The sequence below is a fragment of the Jaculus jaculus genome, chromosome 11, assembly GCF_020740685.1.
Source record: "Jaculus jaculus isolate mJacJac1 chromosome 11, mJacJac1.mat.Y.cur, whole genome shotgun sequence".
NCBI lineage: Eukaryota > Metazoa > Chordata > Mammalia > Rodentia > Dipodidae > Jaculus > Jaculus jaculus.
Window position 1 is genome coordinate 25,617,484 of NC_059112.1, and position 23,608 is coordinate 25,641,091.

A 23,608-nucleotide genomic window follows, 5' to 3' on the forward strand; every position below is an offset into this window, starting at 1 on the left:
TCAACATGCAGGACACAAGTGTGCCGGCAGCCCAAGATTAATGTCCCCCAGTACTGTCACCAAGATGTTCTGCCCAGTTTCTTCTAGCAGAAAAAAATCCTAGGCAATGATTTGGATTACGGTAAAATTACAAAACAGAGAAAATGAGCATTGGTACATATCGTTTATCATACTAAACTGTCAAAGTTCACATTTTTCCCTTTCTGTCCCTTTCCCGTCCAGGATCCCACACTGCAATTGAGTTGTCAGGTTGTCTGAGCCTCCTCCAACCCAGGACAGTTCTGTCTGTTGGTTTCCTTCTGGTCAGTGTGGTAGCAGGTCTCATGGTTTTGTGTGATGCGTTTCATGAGGAGATGGAGACTATGTAGTTTTGGCCAGAATAAGACAGGAGTGACACCATGTCCTTGTCCTGTATTATGATCTTAATAGGTGTTTTTTAATTGCCTGGTTAGGATGGCTGATTCATTTATTCTCCATGAGTGAAACGATTTCTTTCCCCCTGGGGATTGGCAGCTGTTTTATGTAGCTAAGTCTCCTTAAACATTCATTTATGAGTTTTAGCCATCCACTGGAAGACCGTTACCTATTTAAGTCATTGAGATACTATTTTTATTTTGTTGTATTTTTCGAGGTAGGGTTTCACTGTAGCTCAGTCTGACCTTGAATTCACTATGGAGTCTCAGGGTGGCCTCGAACTCATGGCAATCCCCCTATCTCTGCCTCCCGAGTGCTGGGATAAAAGGCGTGCACCACCATGCCCAGCTTGAGATATTATTTGCATGCTTTAAAGTTCACTGTTCTAAAGCGGTTTTGGGTATGGTGTGTAGTCATCACATCGCTCAACTTCCAAAACCCTGTTCTCCCCTCCCAAAGGAAATTGTGCATTCATTCCCAGTTGCCCATCATGCCCGCTGCCTGGCGGTCACTGTGCTGCTGTCTTGCTCTGTGGCTCTGCTGACCATGAACATTCCATGTCAATAGAGCCGTGCAGTGTGTGGCTTCTTTCACTTAGCACAGCAGCCTCCAGGTCACTGTGCTGTGGCGTGTTAGCGCCCCCCCCACCCAGGTTGAGCAGTGTTACATTGTGAGTCTCTGTGCCATGTGTTTGTTACCTGTTCCTTGGTTGGACGTTTGGGTTGTTCCGTTCTCTGGCTGTCCTGTACATGTACAGTGTGCAATAAAGTGCTGCTGTAAATATGTACGTCCACGCTCTGTGCAGGTATTTACCTTCAGGTAGTTGGGAAACATTAAAACAGAAATCTCTTACCTTATTAGTCTGGTGTTTGGAACTGAAACTAGAGAACTTATTACTTTAAAAATAATTAGTATGTCTTGATTTGGGTGTGCTTGTTTATAAAACTGTAAATTTTGTAGAGGTGATTTCCACACACTGCAGGGTCCACTGTGACAAGACCAGCCCGGATGGCGTAGCTCCCGGGTCTTGCTGGGTTGCCTCAGCAGTACATTCACCAGGTTAGAAATTCCCTATATCTCATGAGGTTTCTTTTTCTCTTTTCTGCTTTTCAGATGAAGAAAGAAAAGTCCAGATTGGAGAGAACACCTCAAAAAAATGATATGGGGAAAAGAAAAACTAGTCCAACCAAGAAAGAGTCAGGATCTAAAAAGAGTAAGCTGACTCCAAAAAAGGACAGTCCCCTGAAGGTGGCGAAGAAGGCCGCGAAGGAAGGCAGTGTCCCCCGGCGAGGCCTGGGCTTCAGGGAGCAGGCAGCCGGGGAGACAGAAGATGACCGAGAGGCCGGGCATTCAGCTGACAGCCGTGGGGACAAAGTGGAGAACCTGCTCTGGGTGGACAAATACAAGCCGACCTCACTCAAGACCATCATTGGGCAGCAGGGTGACCAGAGCTGCGCCAACAAACTGCTGCGCTGGCTCCGAAACTGGCACCAGAGTTCTCCCGAAGAGAAAAGACAAGGTGAGCAATTTACAGTTCTGTGTGTCAGCATGTCCTTTCTCCAGTGTACACACGTACAGAAGGCTAGTGGTTGCTTCATCCGTGTCATCAAGTGTCTATTGAGAGCTAGCTGTGAGCTCAGGCGCTTCCAGGGCCCTGTGGTGCTGCCATGAGCACAGCCGCTCAGGAGGCCCAGGCAGTGGGGAGACTGTGAGCCATCAAAATGCATCGTATCCAGGTCTGTTTTGGGGGGTACATCAGGGCGTGATGGGATGCAGGTGTGTGGTCGGGGAGAGGGGTTGTGCGCTGTCCTCTGGGGGGGGGCAGCTGTGATGAGATTGGGGCCCAAGAAGCAGATAGCTGCTAGGTGAAGGAAGGCAAGATACCGAGTGGGTAACAGACAAGTCCCGAGGCCTAAAGACCGATGGGGAGACCCCTGAGTATCCGGGCACTGCAGGAACAGGCACGAGTGCGCACAGGGGCTTGCGTTGGCGAGGGTGGTTTCAAAGCCCAGGCACGTGTGTGCTTTGCTTTGGGGTGGCCTCGTTGGCCTGTCCTGCTAGGCCCCCTTCGCATCAGGACTGCCCTCTGGGCAGTGTGCGCATGCTCCCTGCAGCTTCCGCGTTTGTTGAGTGATACTGGTTAATGCTCTGCAACTTCTTTCTCCCAGCAGCGAAGTTTGGTAAATTTGCCGGAAAAGACGATGGCTCTAGTTTCAAGGCAGCGTTGCTGTCCGGCCCTCCAGGTGTCGGCAAAACCACCACAGCCTCCCTGGTGTGTCAGGTGGGTGCGCTCATGCACAGGTGGCTCACGTAGAAGAAAGCTGCTGCTTTGGGTGTCTGGGGAGTGTGTTTGTGTATGCCTTCTTCTCTGTGCATCTTTCAAAAGTCCTACTGTCCCAAAGTTAACCTTTGCATTTTCCCTGGCGCCTTCTTTATATCACTGCCCTTGTTCTTTGGGGCCATTAAGTCAAACAGGAGTCAGTGAGTATGTCAGGTAGTTCATTTGTTTGTTCATTTATTCATTTCTCCTTCCCTCCCTCTCTTCCTTTGTGTTGTGGTTTATTTAGAATCACTCTTGTGTAATTGTGACTGGCCTCAAACTTGCTATGGAGTTGAGGCTGGCCAAGAACCCTCCCTGATCCTCCTGGCTCTCCCTCTCACCGTGGTGCTGAGGTGACAACCACGGCGCCGTAAGCGGGAGGCAGGCAAGCAGTGCGTGAGGCGAAGCTGTGCTGGGCGGGGAGGACGGAGCAGGACGCCAGGCCTTCTCCATCACCCAGAAGGGCATCACCCTAAAAACTCAAGAATTGTTTGTTTTTAGAATTTTACATTGATTATTTTTAGATCATGGTTGGCCAGGGTAACTAAAACCTTGGAAAGTGAGATCATAGATGGGAGACTAATGTTATAGGAATCTGTTTACCTGTGATTGGTCAGGGTGCTACAGGGCTTGAGGTATGTTTGAGAAACTGATTGAGCATCCCTGATAGAAAAATCTGAACTTTGAAATGCTCTAAAACTGCTAATTCTTTTCTTTTTCTTGTTGAGAGGCAAATCTTTGCATATTGCACAGGCTTGCCTAGAACCTGTGAACTTATGATTCTCTTGCTTCAGACCCCCCCCCCCCCGAGTGCTGGGATTAGAGGTGTGTGCCACCACCACACAGTCTCTAAACCAAAACTGTGTGTGTGTGTGTGTGTGTGTGCGCGCACACACATGTTCATGTGTGGTGTGCATGTTCATATGTGTGTGTGTGCAGGTGTCTTCCTCATTTACTCCTCCATCTTATTTTTTTTTCTCACGGCAGGGTCTCTAGTCCAGGCTGACCTGGAACTTACTCTGTAGTCCCAGGCTGGCCTTGAACTCACAGCAGTCCTCCTACCTCTGCCCCCTGAGTGCTGGGATTTAAGGTGTGTACTACAATGTCCAGCCCTTCTACCATATTTTTTTAGATAAGTTTTGTCACTAATTTGGCTACGCTAGCTAGCCAGCAAGTGATCTCTTGTCCCTGCCTTTCCAGTGCTGGTACTACAGGTTCGTACAATTCACTATGTATTCTCAGGGTGGCCTGAACTCACATCAGTCCTCCTACCTCTGCCTCCTGAGTGCTGGGACTAAAGGCGTGCACATTTTGACCATCAAGTCCGCACTCAAAAATTTTAGATTGTTGAACATGAATTTGATTTTGGATTTTATAGTTAGGAATGTTTACTCAATAGAGTCTATGCAAATAATCTAAATCTAAACTTGGAAAACTCTGAAATCTGGGACACCTCTGGTCCTTAGCATCCAGGTGAGGGATACTCTATTTGGCCGTCACTAGATGTTCAGGTGAGGCATACTCTATGTGGCAGTTACTAGATGTTCAGGTGAGGGATTCTCTTTGTGGCAGTTAGTAGATGTTCAGGTGAGGGATACTGTATGTGGCAGTTACTCAGCGTTCAGGTGAGGGATTCTCTTCATGGCAGTTACTAGATGTTCAGGTGAGGGATTCTCTTCGTGGCAGTTACTAGATGTTCAGGTGAGGGATACTGTATGTGGCAGTTACTCAACGTTCAGGTGAGGGATTCTCTTCATGGCAGTTAGTAGACGTTCAGGTGAGGGTTACTGTATGTGGCAGTTACTCAGCGTTCAGGTGAGGGATTCTCTTCATGGCAGTTACCTTCTTGTTGCTGGGACAAAACACCTGACCAAAAGCAGCACATGGAAGGAAAAGTTTTATTTCAATTTATAGTTTTTTTTTAACTAAAAAAATTTTTTTTTGTTTATTTGCAAGCAGAGAGAGACAGAAGACAGAGTGAGAGAGAGAGAATGGGTATGCCAGGGTCTCTAGCTGCTGCAATGAACTCCAGACACATGCACTGCTTTGTGCATCTGGCTTTACATGGGTACTGGGGAATCGAACCCAGGTCATTAGGCTTTGTAGGCAAGTGCCTTAACCATTGAGCCATCTCTCCAGCCCTCCACTTATAGTTTCAAGGAGAAGTTTTGTCATGGCAGGGAAAGCATGATAGAAGGCACAAGCAAAATAGCAAGGTGTCACATCTTGTGACATCATTTGGGAGGAAGTATTCTGAGTGAGCTAGCCCTGAATACCCAAGGGGATGGGCTAATAAACTTCAAGGTCTGCCTCTAGAGACACAGCTCCTCCAGCAAGGCCCCACCTCCCAAACTGCCACCAGTGTGGACCAGGTGTTCAAAACACATGAGCTATAGGGGGACACGCACATTCCAGTCATCGCTAAGTGCTATATAAGATGTGAACGAGACACAGCTACCATACACATGCAGTCATTCTGTACGCTAACTCTATGTCCTGTCGCCATTCTCCTGTGACACGTGAAACAGACGTAGAGAGGAGGGCGATGTGTGGTTTGACCCCAGGCAGTCTGACTCAGGGCTTCTGCTCTTCACCACTTTGCTGATCGTGTCTGCCACTGCTGGACTCCAGACAGTCAGCACTTGATTAGCTTGGTCACCAGAGCCCATCTGATCCTGTGCTGTACCTGGAATGATAAGAGTTGTCTTTATGTCTGCGGTTCTCAGTCCTCTGCCACGTGAGGTGGTGGTGGTGACTGGTCTCTGGTGCAGACTGGTGATTGGGATTGCAGGCATCCCTCCTTCCTTGTCTTACTAGTGTTGCTCTTTCTGGTAATTAAAGTTCAGGGCATCTTAAAAGCTGATAGCTTTAGAAAATGGCTCAATAACATGAAGTCCTGGTTAGAGAGGAAAATTGTTACTGAAATAATCTGGTAATGACTGAGTTATGCAGTTTACCTTGTAGATGAATGGCTGCTTTTTGGTTATTTATTCATTTTTGTGATGCTGATGATTGAGCCCATGGACTTGTGCATGCCAAGCAAACACTTGTCACCGAGCTACACCCCGAGTTTCTAATTTTTATTTTGAGACAGGCTGGCCTTGAACTTGTGATAGTCCTGCTCCAGCCTCCTGAGCCTCCTGAGTAGTTGGGATTACAGATACACAACACCTCACATATTTTGGCATTTTACAGTAGATTGACTCTGTGCATGTTACTGACTTATTGGAAATTGTGTATTTAATTTTTTTTAAGGTCTAAGAAGCAAATTTACTAAACTAGGTTTTTCAAATATACCCAGCTTACTAGCTGAGGGTTTTTAAGTTTTATTTTTTTGAGGCACGGTCTCACTGTCGCCCAGGCTGACCTGGAATTCACTATATATTCTCAGGGTGGCTTTGAACTCACAGCAATCCTCCTACTTCAGCCTCCTGAGTGCTGGAATGAAAGGTGTGCACCACGACACCCGCTTAGCTGAGGTTTTAAGACTAATATATTTTTTTAAATTTTATTTATTATTTATTTGAGAGAGCAAGCGAGAAAGAGGTAGAGAGAGGATGGGCACGCCAAGGCCTCCAGCCATTGCATGTGAACTCCAGACCCATGCACCACCTTATGTATCCGGCCGATGTCGGTCCTGGGGTATTGAACCTGGGTCCTTTGGCTTTGTAGGCAAACACCTTAACCGCTAAGTCATCTCTCCAGCCCTGACTAATATTTTTTTTAAGCAACCCACAATTTGCATACTTTGTTCATGCCAGGTGTGACAATAGTGTTGTTTTTATTTTGTATTTGTGTGTGTGTGTGTGCCTCTTGCCACTGCAAACGAAGATTAGATGCTTGTGCCACTTTCTGCATCTGGCTTACGTGGGTGGCTGATTCCTGGCCTTGACGGCTTTGCTAGCAAGCACCTTTGGCCCCTAATCCATCTTCCTAGACTTAAGACTAATCTTTTGTATGTTTATAGTGCCTGCATGATGTTTTGAAATTTTCTAATATTATGAGTGAGTTGTATTAAAGTTACATTCATGGTCTGTTAGTATTCTTATTCACATCCCCCCCCCCCCATGGTTCTTAAGTGATTTTTGTACCCTTTGTATTCCTTAACTAGCTTCTTCTGGAGGGAAGGGAGTCAGTTTGCATTGTGATAGTAATGATTTCCAATGTCTTGACTAGGAATTGGGATATAGCTACGTGGAACTAAATGCAAGTGACACTCGGAGTAAGAACAGCTTGAAGGCGGTTGTTGCTGAATCTCTGAATAATACCAGCATCAAAGGCTTTTACACAAGTATGTGGCTTTTTGACCTGTTGTTGTTTTGTAGGAAAAAGGAGTCCCCTCAATGTTCTGTAAATAAAACTGAGCACTGCTGAGTGGTACACAGCATTCTAATCCTGGGGCTATCAGAGAACTAGAATTGGCCTCTGACTTCTGGGGCAGCAGCCACCACCCGTTTTAGGTTTGAGACTGATCAGGATGTGTACATGCACATATTTTTCATTTCATATATGACTTCAGAGGATTCACAGGTGATTCCTATAAAGCAGTAAGGAAAAAGACGAGGCTGGAGAGATGACTAAGGTGCCTGCCTGCATAGCCTAACGACCCGAATCCCACAGTGTCCACTTAAAGCCAGATGCACAAAGTGATGCATGTGTTTGGAGTTTGTTTGCAGTGGCTAGAGGTCCTGGCTTATCCATTCTCTTTCTCTCCTGGTCGTGGTGGTGCACATCTTTAATCCCAACACTTGCAAGGCAGAGGCAGAATGATCGTTGTGAGGTCAAGGCCAGCCTGAAACTACATAGTGAGTTCCAGGTCAGTCTGGGCTAGAGCGAGACCCTACCAAAAAGAAAGAAAGAAAAAAAAAAAAAAAGTCTGGAAAAAGAAACATGATTTACTGTGTTACTGTGTTAAGTGAGACAATAAGGCCTGTTAGACAAAGAAGCAATTGTGTTTGGGCATTCTGCAAGCTATCAGTACAAGGATGAGAGACACCCATTTGGAGACAGAAGATGCTATCATAGGCAAAAGTAGGAGACCCAGTGTGAAAGTGCCCATGGTGGCTCTGCTTGTGACTGGTGGTCCTGGAAAGCCAGACTGTATGGAAAAATGAAGATGCACCAAATTAGGACCAATGCTGGAGGCACAGCCTAGTCACCTGAAGTTTTGGTGCTTCTGGTGGGAGAAAGCATTGTTCAAAAGAAGAATTTAAGCCAGGTGTGGTGGCGCACACCTTTAATCCCAGCACTTGGGAGGCAGAGGTAGGAGGATCGCCATGAGTTCTAGGCCACCCTGAGACTGCAGAGTGAATTCCAGGTCAGCCTGAGCTAGAGTGGTATCCTACCTCAAAAAAGCAAAAAAAAAAAAAAAAAAAAAAAAAAAAAAAAATTGCTCAGGAAATGCTACTTATACATAAGTTATGTGTACTTGCATACAGCTGGTGGGAGTGTAAGTTAGTGCAACCCTAAAGAGCATCCGGCAGTGTTGCTCAAGCTAAGTTACCCAGCACTGTCTAATCCAGAACTGCCACTTCTTGAAATTTAGCTATTATTGGGCTTAGCAGTTAAGGCATTTACTTGAAAAGCCAAAGGACCATGGTTCGATTCCCCAGGACCCACATAAGTCAGATGCACAAGTTGGCACATGCATTTGGAATTTGTCTGCAATGGCTAAGGGCCCTGGTGTGCCCATTCTCTCTATCTGCCCCCCCACACCACTTAATAAATACTAATAAAGAATTGGTTAATGTTAGGGCTGGAGAGATGGCTTAGCGGTTAAGCACTTGCCTGTGAAGCCTAAGGACCCTGGTTCGAGGCTTGATTCTCCAGGACCCACATTAGCCAGATGTTCAAGGGGGCGCACGCTTTCATTTGCAGTGGCTGAAGCCCTAGTGCGCCCATTCTCTCTCTCCCGCTATCTGACTCTTTCTCTCTGTGTCACTCAAATAAATAAATAAAAATGAACAACAAAAAAAAGTTGAAAAAAAAAAAGAATTGGTTAATGTTAACATCTAATAAATCCATTTTAAAAAAAATTTAGGTATTATTATCCTTCTGTGTACAGAATGAGACACACACATACACATATGGGGTATCCAGATGAGTCTTAATAGTTCCTAATCAATGATTTAATTGTGATACACATTTAAATTAAAATACTTACACTAGAAATGAAGGTTTAAAGTTTAATGAAAAAACCAGTCACCAAAATACATTTAACTGAAAAATCCATGGCACGCATTTTTCCACACATAGGGTTAGCTTTTATTTGGTGTGTGTGCATGTTCACATGTGTAGTAGCACGTGTGTGCATATAGAGGCGAGAGATGGACACGGGGATCTCCTTGATTGCATTGCGCTGTTTCTTGAGACCATCCAGAGCTTGTGGGTTTAGCTAGTCTGCTCAAATGAGCTTGCCCGGGGATCCCTGCCACCACCTCCACTCTGAGTGGGTGCTAAGGTTACGTCATGCCGTGAGTGCTTTCTCTGCTGAACCGTGGCCCCAGGTCCTGTGCTCATGTTTTAAATACGATCCACTATCTCCTAATGGACAGTTGAGACTGGCAAGGGAAATTAGCAATGCAGGAGAAGGGGTGGGAGAACATATTTTTATGATTTAACTCTGGCAGCTTTAGAACTTTAAAATTAGCCAGTTGTGGCAGCACATGTCTTTAGTCCCAGCCCTCAGGAGGCAGAGGTAGGAGGATCGCCATGAGTTCGAGGCCACCTTGAGACTACATAGTGAATTCCAGGTCATGAGCCAGAGTAAGACCCTACCTCAAAAAAAGCTTGAGTTTAAATTTATGTGATACTTTTTTATTTATCAAGTAGTGGTTTATGAGCAGTATGTTTTTGTCTTGCCATGTTCTGGCTCAGGTGGAGCAGCCCTGTCAGTGCCCATGAAACATGCTCTCATCATGGATGAAGTAGATGGCATGGCGGGCAATGAGGACCGAGGCGGAGTCCAGGTAACAAGCACTGTGCCTTTTCCTTTTACTCTTGGGCTTTAGATTTAAAAAGAAAAGCAAATTGTGCACTGATACTCATAGCAAATAAGGCATATTGCTGAGGTTTATTTTTATTTTATTTTTTACATTGTATGGTATCTGTTTTGTAAATAATTGTCTATCTCTTGCATGTTTGCCTTTCAGGAGTTGATTGGCCTGATTAAGCATACTAAAATCCCCATTATTTGTATGTGCAATGATAGAAACCACCCCAAGATGCGCTCTCTGGTTCACTACTGCTTTGACCTTCGTTTCCAAAGACCTCGGGTTGAGCAGATTAAAGTATGTCTCCTGCTTATTTAAGGATCAGTTTTTAAAAGTCTGATATTTTTGCAATACCAGGTTATATGATTTTAATAAAATCAACATTTCCCCTCCAATTTCAGAGTGCCATGCTGTCTATTGCATATAAAGAGGGTTTGAAGATTCCCCCTCCTGCTATGAATGAAATAATTTTGGGAGCTAACCAAGATATCAGACAGGTAAATTAAACATATGTTATGCGACAGTTGTTGATTCTTTCGTCTCCCTACTTGGAACTTGCAGGGCGGCGGGCAGGGGTGTTTTCTCATCTTGACGTTGTCTTCTCTGTGCCCCTGGCAGGTGTTACACAACCTGAGCATGTGGTGTGCACGGAGTAAGGCGCTGACCTATGATCAGGCCAAGGCTGAATCTCACAGGGCCAAGAAAGACCTGAAACTGGTAACATAAAGTTCCAATTCTTAGTTACTGTATGAAGTCTAGACACTTCTGTAGACATTTCATAGACGTTCCTTGGACACCTAAAGAGCCTGGGGAGACTTGTCAGACCCCCTGTCAAGGGTATTCCTTCTCAGACATTGTCATTATCTTAGAAATTCTGAGGAGGGCTAAGTTTTAAATTATACTCATGTATCAATAATTACAAAATGGTTTTTCCAGGGTCCCGTCTGAATAACATTCTTGTTTTGCATTGTTAGGATTTAATCTGTTTGGTTTATCTGAAGCCAGAGATCTTTATCAGTAGCCTCTTTACTCCAGTTTCCTAGTTGAAATTTATTGTAGTTGGATTCATGACTAAGTTTTTTTTTTTGTTTTTTTTTTTTAATAGATGGAAATGGTAATTTATACAGTACTTGGGAGGCTGAGATAGGAGGATCAATATGAATTCCAGGTCAGCCTGGGCTAAAGAGAGACATTGCCCACAAATAAAAAAAACAAAAATGGGCTGGAGAGATGGCTTAGTGGTTAAGGCACTTGCCTTGAAGCCTAAGGACCCATGTTTGATTCTGCTGATCCTATGTAAGCCAGACGCACAAAGGTGAGGCAAGCACAAGGTTGCACATGCCCAGCAGGTGGCGCAAGCATCTGGAGTTTGATTGTGTGGCTGAGGCCCTGGCACGCCAATTCTCCCTTTCCCTCTGTCTCTGTCTCTCTTGCTAAAAATAAAAAAAATTTAAAAATCAAAACAAATAAATTTGTATTTTGGCATAGCAGTTTTAGGTTCACAGCAAAAATGAATAAAAGATACAAGAGGTTTTCCTTGTAACTTACCTCCAACATACATATGTGCCTCTTGCGTTCCCAGCATTCTGCACCAGAGCCGTGCGCTTGTTACCGTGGCTAGCCCACACCGGCACATCCTGTCGTCCAGTGTGCGATACAGTTTCTGGCATTGGATAAGGGCATATCTCTACTATTGTAATCTCCTACAGAGGCGTTTCTCTCCCCAAAGTCCTCCTTACCTTTTCCTTCCTCTTAACTCTTTTCCAAGGTGTCAGAACGTTGGAATCATCTTTCACACAATAACATGCATTTAAGGCTCCTTTGGATCTCATGTCTTTTGTTTTATATTTTTGCAATTTTTTTCTTTTATTCAAGAGCGACAGAGACAAAGAGGCAGATGAGAGGTGGGGGGGAATGGGCGCGCCAGGGCTTCCAGCTACTGCAAACGAACTCCAGACACGTGCGCCCCCTTGTGCATCTGGCTAACGTGGGTCCTGGGGAATTGAGCCTTGAACCGAGGTCGTTAGGCTTCACAGGCAAGCGCTTAACCACTAAGCCATCTCTCCAGCCCCTATTTTTGCCATTTATGAAGCATCTCATGTAGCTCAGGTTGGCTTTGAAGTTGTCTGTATAGCTGAGGCTGACCCTGAAATCATTTTCCTCTCCCACCTCCCAAGAGTTGTGATTATAGGTGTTTATCACAATCTGATAAACACCTGATCTGAACTGGTAAACTGGTATATCCAGACCAGTTTCAATCTGATAGCTCTTTTTAACTTTTTAATTTAATTTATTTTTAAAAATATTTTTGTTTATTTTTATTTATCTATTTGAGAGTAAGAGAGAGAGAGAGAGAATGGACGTGCCAGGACCTCCAACCACTGCAAATGAACTACAGATGTATGCACCACCTTGTGCATCTGGCTAACATGGGTCCTGGGGAATTGAGCCTCGAACTGGGGTCCTTAGGCTTCACAGGCGAGCGATTAACTGCTTAGCCTTCTCTCCAGCCCAACGTTTTTTAATTAAAAAAATTTTTTTTGTTGTTCATTTTTATTTATTTGAGAGCAACACACAGAGAAAGAGGCAGAGAGAGAGAAAGAATGGGTGCGCCAGGGCCTCCAGCCACTGCAAACAAACTCCAGACGCATGCGCCCCCTTGTGCATCTGGCTAACGTGGGTCTTGGGGAATTGAGCCTCGAACCCGGGTCCTTAGGCTTCACAGGCAAGCTCTTAATTGCTAAGGCATCTCTCCAGCCCTGTTTTTTAATTTTTGAGGTAGGGTCTCACTATAGTCCAAGCTAACTTCGAATTCACTATGTAGTCTGAGGGTAGCCTTGAACTCACAGTGATCCTCCTACCTCTGCCTCCCAAGTACTGGGATTAAAGGTGTGCGCCACCACGCCTGGTTTCATAACTCTTCTTTCAAAAATGTATTGAGGCAGGGTGTGGTGATGCATACCTTTAATCCTGTCACTCAGGAGGCTAAGGTAGGAGTATTTCTGATATGTAGCCAACATGGGCTACATAGTGAGTGTCAGGTGAGCCTGGGCTGCAGAGATGGCTCAGCAGTTGAGGCACGTGCTGGCAAAGTCTAATGACCCGGGTTTGATTCCCCAGTACCCATAAAAAGCCAGATGTACAAAGTGGTGCATGCATCTGGAGTTTGCAGTGGCAGGAGGCCCTGGTTTCTCTATTTTTTCCCTTCCTTTCCACCCTTTGTGTTTTCAAATAAACAAAAATATTTTTTAAAAGTTTTTAAAAACATTGCTCCCTGCCCCCTGCAACAACCCAGAACCACTGGTCTGGATATACCATTTTACCAGTTCAGTTACTGAAGGATATCTTGGTCTTTTCCAATTTTTGGTAGTTACAAATTAAAGTATAGGATTTGTGTGGACATAAGTTTTAGAATTGATTATTTTAATTGTTTTGGAGGGTTGTTTTTTTTTTTTGGTTTTTTGAGGTAAGGTTTCACTCTAGCCCAAGCTGACCTGGAATTCACTCAGTAGTTTTAGGGTGGCCCTGACCTCACAGTGATCTGCCTCCCAATGCTGGGATTAAAAGGCATGCGCCATCACACCCAGCTATTTATTATTTTTATTATTGACAACTTCCATAATTATAGACAATAAACCATGATAATTCCCTCCCTCCTCACTTTCCCTTTCACAACTCCACCCTCCATCATATCCCCTCCCTCTCTCGGTCTTTTATTTTGATGTCACCATCTTTTTCTGTTATGATGGTAATAGGTAGGTAATGGTGTAGGTCATACCAGGCACTGCAAGGTCATGGATATCCAGGCCATTTTGTGTCTGGAGGAGCACGTTGTAAGGAGTCCTACCCTTCCTTTAGCTCTTACATTCTTTCTGCCATCTCTTCTGCAATGGACCCTGAACCTTGGAAGGTGTGATAGAGATGTTTCAGTGCTGAGCACTCCTCTGTCACTTCTTAGTACCATTGATGCCTTCTGAGTCACCCCAAGGTCACCACTATCTGAAAAGAGAAGTTTCACTAACCAAAAGTGAGAGTAGTGTTAATATAAGGATATGAACATTAAGAGCGTGCTTACTGGGCAGTTTGGTGAGCATAGTATATGCATTTAGCCAGGCACCAGCAGGTATTACACCCCTAGGGCTCAGGACTTTCCCTGTCCTAGGTTTTCAGTATCAGGGATGTATTTCCTTCTGTGAGGCAGGCCTCCAGTCCACTTAGAGAGTGGCTGGTTTCCCCTGTAACAGACGAGTCACTATTGCACCTGTTGCCTCATTTGGCCTGGCTGGCCAAACTTAAGGTTTGCAATGGTTTACATAATATTTAACACATTTAGATAAATAACCAAGAAATATGATTATTCATGGTATGTTTAATTTTTTAAAAAAAATTCATTTATTTGCAAGGATAGAGAGAGAGAAATTAGAATGAGCCTCTTGCCAGCGCACATGAACTGCAGACACATGCTCAAGTTTGTGCATCTGTCTCTCTGTGTTCACCTGGGTACTGGGGAGTCAAACTTGGACTGTCAGGCTTTGTGAGCAAGTGCATTTAACCACTGAGCCATCTTTCCAGCCCTGCTTAGTGTTTTTTTTTATTTTTTTTTAAAGGTAGGGAATCGTCACTGATTTACCAGCTAGACAATTTAGCCAGTAATTCTGGAGGGTCCTCTTGTCTCCACCTCTCCAGAGCCCCTCTAATTTCACTTGCTCACCAGCATTTAGCGAGGTCAGTGTGTAGATTTTGGTCACTCTAATGTGTGTGTCCCTCCCTCTTTGCAGGGCCCATTTGATGTTGCCCGGAAAGTGTTTGCAGCTGGAGATGAGACCGCTCACATGTCCCTAATGGACAAATCGGATCTCTTCTTCCATGACTATTCAATTGCACCCCTCTTTGTACAGGAGAACTATGTACATGTGAAACCTGTGGCAGCAGGGTGAGCAATGTGAGCCAGGGAGGGTGGGACTGGCCCTTCCTGGCGTTGCAGAGGCCACGTGCTTGGCAAGGAGCAGCGTAATGTGGGTAGTGCCGTAATCCAGACTCACTCTTTCCTGCAGGGGTGATATGAAAAAGCACCTGATGCTTTTGAGCCGGGCAGCGGATAGCATATGTGATGGTGACTTGGTGGACAGCCAGATCCGGAGTAAACAAAACTGGAGCCTTCTGCCCACACAGGTAAGCACAGGGCTCTCCACAATGTGGGATCTGCTTCAGCTAAAGAGAACAGCATTGCTTGTGGCTCCTGTTGCTATTTGAAATACCACATGAGCGCTGTGTCTTTTGTGGCAAAAATATAGTCTATTATAGATGAAAATATTCTGTGGTCACTATTGCATGTTCATTAATCTGGCCGTACTGTCCAGTGTTTCAAAAATGTTTTGTTTCCCGCCCAAGGTAGGGTCTCACTCTAGCCCAGGCTGACCTGGACCTCACACTTGCCCCAGGCTGGCCTCAGACTCACAGCAGCCATCCTGCCTCTGCCTCTTGAGTGCTGGGATTAAAAGTAGGTGCTACCTACCACACTTGGTCAAATTTTTTTTTTTTTTTTTAGTTTTTCGAGGTAGGGTCTCACTCTGGCCCAGGCTGACCTGGAATTCACTATGTAGTCTCAGGGTAGCTTCGAACTCATGGTGATCTTCCTACCTGTGCCTCCCAAGTGCTGGGATTAAAGGTATGCACCACCACGTCCGGCTCAAAAAAAAATTATTTTAAGTAGTTTTATTTGAGAGAGTATGGGGTCCCCAGGGCTTCCTGCCACTGTAAACAAGTTTAGACACATGCACCATTTTGTGTGTCTGGTTCTACACATGCACTAAAGGTTAAGATTCCTTTTTTATTTTTTAAAAATTTTTTGATTTATTTTTATTTATTTACTTGAGAGCAACAGACAGAGAAAGAGGCAGAGAGAGAGAATGGGCACACCAGGGCCTCCAGCCACTACAGACGAATTCCAGATGTGTACGCCCCCTTGTGCATCTGGCTAACGTGGGTCCTGGGGAATCAAGCCTTGAACTGGGGTCCTTAGGCTTCACAGGCAAGCGCTTAACCGCTAAGTCATCTCTCCAGCCCTAAGAATCCTTTTTAAAAAAATATTTTTATGCTGGGCATGGCGGCACATGCATTCAATCCCAGCATTTTGGAGACTGAGGTTAGGATTGCTGGCCAGCCTGAGTCTAATTCCCAGTCAGTCTGGGCTAGAGTGAGACTCTACCTTGAAAAACAAAAAACAAAAGTATTTGTTTATTTGTGTTGAGTGAGTGTGTATGTGTGAGAGAGACAGTGTGTGTGAGTGAGTGAGTGAGTTAGTTAGTTGTTAGTATGGGCACACCATGGCCTCTTGTCACTACAAATGAACTCTGGGCACATGCGCCACTTTATGTATCTGGCTTTACATGCAAGTAAAGGGGCATTTAACCCAGACTGGCAAGCAAGCATCTTTTAACCACGGAGCCATCTCCCTAGCCCTGCTCATGATCACTTCTTACTTGTAAAATTAGAAGTGGAGAAGCCAAGCTGCACATGGTGGGTCACACCTTTAATCCCAGCAGAGAGAGGATGGCTGCCCTGAGTTTGAGGCCCGTCCAGGCTAGAGTGAGAGCCAGGGCTCTTGGGCAGAGTGCGGCCTTGCCTCAGCCAGCCTGGGCTCTGCTAGTCTGGCTTTGGCTGCGGATGAAGCAGTAGCTGCAGGCTGACAAAGGCGAGGCGCTTGTTGGGCTCCCCGTGTGGAAGAGGAAAGGCCTGTATCTGGTGGTGGTCTCTGCCAGCAGAGTCCTGAGCTAGCACAAGGCCTCACGAGTCCAGAGGCAGAACATGCACATGTATGTGGATGTATGCTTCTCTTTGTGTCTTATGAATCCACAGGGTTCAGTTATGGGGTTCCACCATCATGACTCTGTCTCGTCCAGATCATCGTGAAGTGGTGCCACCTCTAAACGGGACCTTTTATGTCCTCTTAACTAGCTCACAGTGGGGATGAGCTGTTAACATGAAGGCTTTGGGACACACTCAGACCACAGCATCCTGCTTAGAAGGTAACAGCTGTTGAAGAAATAACTGTACCACACTTAAATTTGGAACTCACTCGGTATTTTTCAGGCCATTTATGCCAGTGTTCTTCCTGGAGAGCTGATGAGGGGGTACATGACCCAGTTTCCCAGCTTCCCCAGCTGGCTGGGGAAGTACTCATCTACAGGTAAACATGATCGGACTGTTCAGGACCTAGCCTTGCACATGAGTCTTAGGTAAGCAGAATGAAGGCCATTTCTGGCATTTTTTTGATGGGAGCATTAGCCTTTCTCTAATAAAGGTATCAGGAGTCTGAAGATTTTAGTGTTGGTTTTATTGGTAACTATATAAATGATCCTGGATAAGTTCCTTCTAGGTGGCCTGCATTAACCATGTATAGTCAGCATAATAATTTAGAGACTAAAGCCAGATGGCAGCTGTGTCATGATTTTGAGATACATTTACAAACCATCCGAGGGTGTGCTGTTGTTTATTGTTACTGGATATGTGCCCACTGCTAGTAGGAATTACTTCTCTGCTTCAGAGTATAAGCAGGAGAAAATGGAAGGTTTTGATGAAATGAGTTTATTTTAAAAAACAAAAGTATTGGGCTGGAGAGGTGGCTTAGCAGTTAAGGCACCTGCCTGCAAAGCCCAATGACCTGGGTTTGATTCCCCAATACCCACATAAAGCCAGATGCACAAAGTGGTTCATGTTTCTGGAGTTCATTTGCAGTGTCTAGAGACCCTATGTGCCCATCCTCCCTCCCTCCCTCCCTCCCTCCCTCCCTCCCTCCCTCTCTGTCTCACACACACACACACTCGTTCTCTTCCCCCACCCTGTCTCTCTGTGCTTGCAAGTTAATTAAAAAACAAAAACAAAAAAAGTTCTTTAAAATACTTGCCAGCAACACCAAAGGATATAGGTCAATTCCCTAGAACCCATGTAAAGCCAGCTGCACAAGGTGGCACATGTGTTTGGAATTCGTTTGCAGTGGCTAGAGGCCCTGGTGTGTCCATTCTTCTCTCAACTTTAAAAAATCTAAAATATTTAAAAGATACTTTTTTATTAAGCTGGGCATAGTAGCTCACACCTTTAATCCAAGCACTCAAGAGGCAGCGGTAGGAGGATTACCATGAGTTTGAGGCCACCCTGATTCCAGGTCAGCCTGGGCTAGACTAAGACCCTACTTTGAAGAACAATTTTAAAGATTAATTATAATTTATTTACTCATTTGAGAGAGCAGAAAGTGAGTGCGAGTGCACCAGGGCCTCCTGCCACTGCAGCTGAACCCCAGACACACGCACCACCTTGTGCAGCTGGCTTCATGAGGGTATCAGAAATTATACTTGGGCATCCAGCTTATGAAAACAAGAACCTTTAACCACTGAGCCACCTCTCCTGCCCATGAGTTAGTTTTTAAACTTGTTTTAGCAGTAAACTGATCTAGTTATATGGGGTAAGGAACACAGATTAACATGTAACCGGGGGAGACCACTCAGATAATTGAAAACTAGCACACTTGGAAACAGGGGTTTGGTACAATGTTGTTAAAGTTTAAAAAGTTAAGTGTGCATGCAGCGAGTATGTTAAATTTAAGGACTCATTTATAACCATGAGAACTACTTAAGCAATTGTATTTTCTTCCCTTCCTAATATGTGGAATGTTAGTATTTGGTCCCCTGATCCACATCATGACACACACAAGCAAAAACTAACCTTCTGTATGTTCTCGCTCTACTTTTCATGATGTCTCGTGTATTGATAATGTGTGTATGTATTTAGTAATGGTTTACTTAGAGTACAGTATTCTGCCACCGTTTAAAGAACTGTTCTCTTAAGGACAAAGGACTGTTCATTAAAAGGGCCTGTGAAAAAACTGACCCTTGTTGTAGTGACATGTAGAGGAAAGAGCTTACATGCTGCCTGCTTGGTTCAGTGTTGCTGAGCATCTGAGTTGTCAGTGTGGCACTGGGGGCAGAGGTAGGAGGATGGCCTTGAGTCGGTGGACAGCGTGGGATTACAGAGTGAGTTCCAGCTAAGCCGGGCTAGAGTGAGACCCTCCCTTGAAAAAGCAGCAACACGAGTGAAGGTGTGTTTACTGTCTGTTCTGTTTCAGAACTTACTGCAGCAAAAGGACTGTGAACTTGGAGTATCTGTCTCATTTACGGGATGCACTTGTACAGCCCTTGGCCTCACAGGGGCCAGAAGGGGTCCAGCATGTTGTTGCACTTATGGACACATACTATTTGATGAAAGAAGACTTTGACAATATTATGGAAATCAGCAGCTGGGGAGGCAAACCCAGTGTGTTTTCAAAGCTGGATCCCAAGGTAGATTGTGTAGCCTGTTGGTTCTCAGCCACAGTCTACACACTTATTAACACATATTCATGTTACATCACTCTAGTTTGTTTATTCTTGTTCTACAGAGACAAGGAGATAATGCTTTTACTTAATGCATTTGTGTGTGAGTGTGCCTACATGCATGCATGTGTGTGGAGGCCAGAGAACCAACCTTAGGAGTCATTGCTCAAGTGCTGCCTGCTGGGTTGTTTTTTTTGAGATAAGGCCTTTCTGTGTCCTGGCTGGCCAGTGAGCCCCAGGAACCCTCCTGTCTGTCTCCTCAGGGCACAGATGAGAAGTGCACACCACCATGCCTTGCTTTTAAATGGTTCTGGAATACAGGCTCAGGTCCATGTTCCTTAAAGGCAAACACTTTACCAGCCAGCCATCTATCTTATCAGCCCATTATCTAACCTACCTGATGACCTAGCAGTCATTACAATTGGATACTCTAAAGCTGTATTCCTTTTCTTTTTATGGCAAGCACAAGAAACAAGTGCAACAAGCTGGTGACCCATGCCTTTAATCCCAGTGTTCAGGAGGCAGAGGTAGGAGGGTCACTGTAAATTCAAAGTCAGCCTGAGAGTATATAGTGCATTCCAGGTCAGCCTGCGCTAGAGTGAGACTGTATCTTGAAAAACAACAAAAAAAGGGGTGGGAGTGGGGCTGGAGAGATGGCTCAGTGGTTAAGTGCTTGCCTGTGAAGCCTAAGGACCCTGGGTTGAGGCTCAGTTCCCATGTAAGCCAGGTGCACAAGGTGGCACATGATCTGGAGTTCGTTTGCAGTGGCTGGAGGCCCTGGTGCTCATTCTCCCTCTCTCTCTCTATGTCTGTTGCTCTCAAATAAAAAATAAAATAAAATAAATGGTTTCAAATATGGATTCTTACATCTTCTTTTGAACTACTGGTTTTGTTATGAATGCCAAGACTCGGGGATACAGCTCAATGGTAGTGAGCTTGCCTAGCATGCATGAGGCCTAATGTTTAATCTCTAGAAACGCACACCATGGAAAACATGGGGCTTCTCCATAGAAAAATGTGTGTCATAAACATGGTAGGAACAGTTCCAGGGGACTTAGGGAGAGTCTTTAGTACTCGGATGTTTACCAGCCTCCCTCTGCTCTGTTCCTGCAGGTGAAGGCGGCCTTCACAAGGGCTTACAATAAGGAGGCCCACCTCACCCCGTATTCACTTCAGACGGTGAAGACACCGAGAGCCAGCACAGGCCCGGCCCTGGAATCCGAGTACAGCGAAGAGCTGCAGGACGAGGACTCTCAGTCGGATGAGAAGGACCAGGATGCAATAGAGACCGATGCCATGATCAAGGTGGTATTTTAAGCTGTGGACAGGAGAACCCAAAGTAGATGTGCTTTTCTTCTCTGTAACATGCCTGTGCAAGTAGCTAGCTGAAAGTACTTGCATGTCTTGTTCAACACTTCCGTGACTGAAGGAGGCCAAGGGGCAGAACACATGCACAGAGCCTCTTACCACAGTGGAAGAGCCACGCAGCGTGAAAACAGTGGTCACATTACGGCCAATGTGCTCCAAGAACCCGCGTGCTCACCATTGTGTACTGTCTCACACACACACAGGAAAAGAAATTCTTTTGAGGCAAGGTTTCACTCTAACCCATGGTGACCTGGGATGTTTTTATTTATCTATTTGCAAAGAGAGAGAGAGGGAGGACTGATGAGAATGGGCGCGTCAGGGTCTCCAGCTACTGCAAACAAACTCCAGATGCATGTGCCCCCTTATGCATCTGGCTTTATTTGGGTACTGGGGAATTGAACCTGGGTTCTTAGACTATACTGGCAAGCGTCCAAATAGCATCATCTCTCTAGCCCCCACCTTCTTTTAGAGACAGGGTCTCTTGTTTTGTCACGGTGCTCCAGGCTGGCTGTCCTGAGCTTTTGGATTCTCCTGACTCTGCCTCCCATTGTTGGAGGCGCACTTTTGGATTACTGGTGCATGTGCCACTTTACGTTTGGCTTTTATGTGGGTGCTTGGAATTGAACTTGGGCTCACGGGCTTGTAGGCAAGCTCCTTTAACTGCTCAGCCATCTCTCCAGCCCCTAGAAAGACAGTTATTTTTAATAATTTTTTTTTTTTTAATTTGCAAGCAGAGAGACAGAGGAGAGACAGACATAAAGTGGGCATGCCAGGGCCTCCAGTTGCTGCACATGAACTCCAGACGCATATGCCACTTAGTGTATCTGGCTTTACAGTAGTACTAAGGAATCAAATCCAGCCTATCAGGCTTACAATCAAGCATCTTTACTGCTGAACCGTCTCCCCAGCGCCACTTTGCAGTTGATGTTCTAAAAGGTCAAGTCATCAGAGGTAGAAGTCATCTTTTCTAATTCAGCCGCAGGTAAAGATTGGGGAATTGTAGAGTCAAACTTTACTCAACACAGCTATTAACTGTTTTGTGCCTCTTTCCCCTCAACAGAAAAAGACGAAATCATCAAAGCCTTCAAAACCAGAAAAGGAGTCCAGAAAAGGAAAAGGAAAAAGTTCCAAGAAATAAAGCCATTTTCCAGTACCAACGGTCACTTTAACTCGCCCTCCTGACCAGTCTAGCTGGTTTAGAGCAAGCCTTGTTTTCCCGGAGGAACCACGTGTAGCACAATGGGATGAGCTGGTGGTCCCATTATAAAGGATGGTACAACTAGAAGAGTGAAGCCAGTCGGCTCTCGTGCACCTCTTATAGAGGTTGGTAGGACTGCTTGAGTCCTCACTGTCCCCTGCCGATCAGATTAGATTCTTTGAGAAAGCATATCTGGGCCTGTATCAGATTTTAGTTCACAGGAGCAAGCCTGGGAGCAGGAGACTGAGGCTTCTTGAGGCTTGTTTATCTAAGAGCCTGTAGAGGACCAATGCTGATTTTGTTTTTTAATAAAGTCCTTATTATGTGGTGAAATTTTGTAAATAAATCATAATACAGAGTAACCACCACCTAGAATTGGGTATTTTTGTACATTGTCAAATATCTTACAGAGTATAAATTAGGAATAAAAATGTGTTCCACATGGTACATGTATAATTCTTTCCCTGGAGATTGTCACCTTTTACAGCAAGATATGTCAGTATATTACTCATTTTAAGATTGGTCTGAGCAGGCCTGGTGGCGCATGCCTTTAATCCCAGCACTCGGGAGGCAGAGGTAGGAGGATTGCTGTGAGGTCAAGGCCACCCTGAGACTCCATAGCGAATTCCAGGTCAGCCTGGGCTAGAGTGAGACCCTACCTTGAAAAACAAAAACAACCAAAAAAAAAAAAGATTGGTCTGAAATATCAACGGGTTCCTTACTAACCAGCTGTGTGGATCCAGCGGTTGACGAGCCAGAGTCCCAGTGTCCCTCCTGAGCACTGGCCTCATAGCAGCCGTGAGTAGATTCTCAAGGAGCGGCCTCTTGGTTACTTCTGGTGTGTGGGGACATGGAAGGATCACTGCACATCCCTGTCCTGCAGTCTTTAGTAGTAGGTTCACACTAGTAAGGTCTAGGCTGGGTCACATTCATGAGCTGTCTCTGGCTGGGAGACTGGAGGGATTCTGTGTTGTGGTGGGTTCCACAGACCTTATTGGAACTCTAGTTGTGTATGCAGCTGTGTGCTGAGGGGTCCTGAGGCTGTGGCTCTAGCCTGGCCTTTAGTGCTTAGCTCTTTTTAATCTTGTCCGTAAATGCTCACAGGGCTTGGCTGCCTTTGAGGATAGTCTTGGTTGGAAGATGGGACAAAGTTCTGGAGACATTTAAAGTGTACTTACCAGTGTGAAAGATGTGCTCTATAGAGATTATTAGTTTGATATGGAAACTTGGGAGTCCTGCCTGTCTCCTCACTTCGTTGAAGCTTGGCCACAAACGCTCCTGCAGTACAGGTTTCTCCCCGGAGGACTAGGGTGGTTTTCATCCACACTCCTCTGTTCCTTTTGCATGTGCAGGTTACACCGCCCCTGCTGCTGTTTATTCTAGGAGAGGGCTGGTAATCTTACACCCAGAACAGAAAGTGACATCTTCTGTTTGTTAGGGTTTTAAAAAAAATTTTCAATTTTTGTTTATTTTTACTTATTTAAGAGTGACAGAGAGAGAAAGAGGCAGATAGAAAGAACAGGCGTGCCAGGGCCTCCAGCCACTGCAGACGAACCCCAGACGTGTGTGCCCCCTTGTGCATCTGGCTAACATGGGCCCTGGGGAATTGAGCCTTGAACTGGGGTCCTTAGGCTTCATAGGCAAGTGCTTAACCACTAAGCCATCTCTCCAGCCCTTGTTAGGGTTTTTTAAGAAAAAATTGTTGGCGTTTTAAATATTGTTAAGAATATTTCTTTTAGCATTAGAAGTTGTATATATTCTGTTTAATATATGATGATGGGTGAAACTGCTGGATTTCCTTCTGATGTGATAAATAGTAAAAATTCAAGAACTTACTTAGAAAGATATCCATCCTAGTATACCTAAGTGTACCCACTCACAACTTCAAAAAGCCAATTGATGCTGCAGGACTCCAGGCATATATACCAAGGACTAGATTGAATACACA

General features: G+C 45.1%; 1 protein-coding gene across 2 annotated transcripts in view; it reads left to right on the forward strand.

The window, feature by feature from the left end:
* Positions 1-22,105, forward strand: part of Rfc1 (replication factor C subunit 1) — an 82,102-nt gene extending 59,997 nt beyond the window's left edge. Inside the window, exons 13-25 of one of the 2 annotated variants that reach the window (XM_045161678.1) lie at positions 1,528-1,933; positions 2,583-2,695; positions 6,911-7,025; positions 9,611-9,702; positions 9,886-10,023; positions 10,128-10,223; positions 10,345-10,443; positions 14,505-14,659; positions 14,781-14,898; positions 16,819-16,964; positions 18,848-19,061; positions 20,208-20,399; positions 21,523-22,105. In XM_045161678.1, the coding sequence (XP_045017613.1) occupies positions 1,528-1,933; positions 2,583-2,695; positions 6,911-7,025; positions 9,611-9,702; positions 9,886-10,023; positions 10,128-10,223; positions 10,345-10,443; positions 14,505-14,659; positions 14,781-14,898; positions 16,819-16,964; positions 18,848-19,061; positions 20,208-20,399; positions 21,523-21,600 (1,962 nt within the window). In that variant the 3' untranslated portion in view covers positions 21,601-22,105. The remainder of the gene's footprint in view (positions 1-1,527; positions 1,934-2,582; positions 2,696-6,910; positions 7,026-9,610; positions 9,703-9,885; positions 10,024-10,127; positions 10,224-10,344; positions 10,444-14,504; positions 14,660-14,780; positions 14,899-16,818; positions 16,965-18,847; positions 19,062-20,207; positions 20,400-21,522) is intronic. The other variant, XM_045161679.1, reaches the window with a different exon arrangement.
* Positions 22,106-23,608: the final 1,503 nt, after the last annotated feature.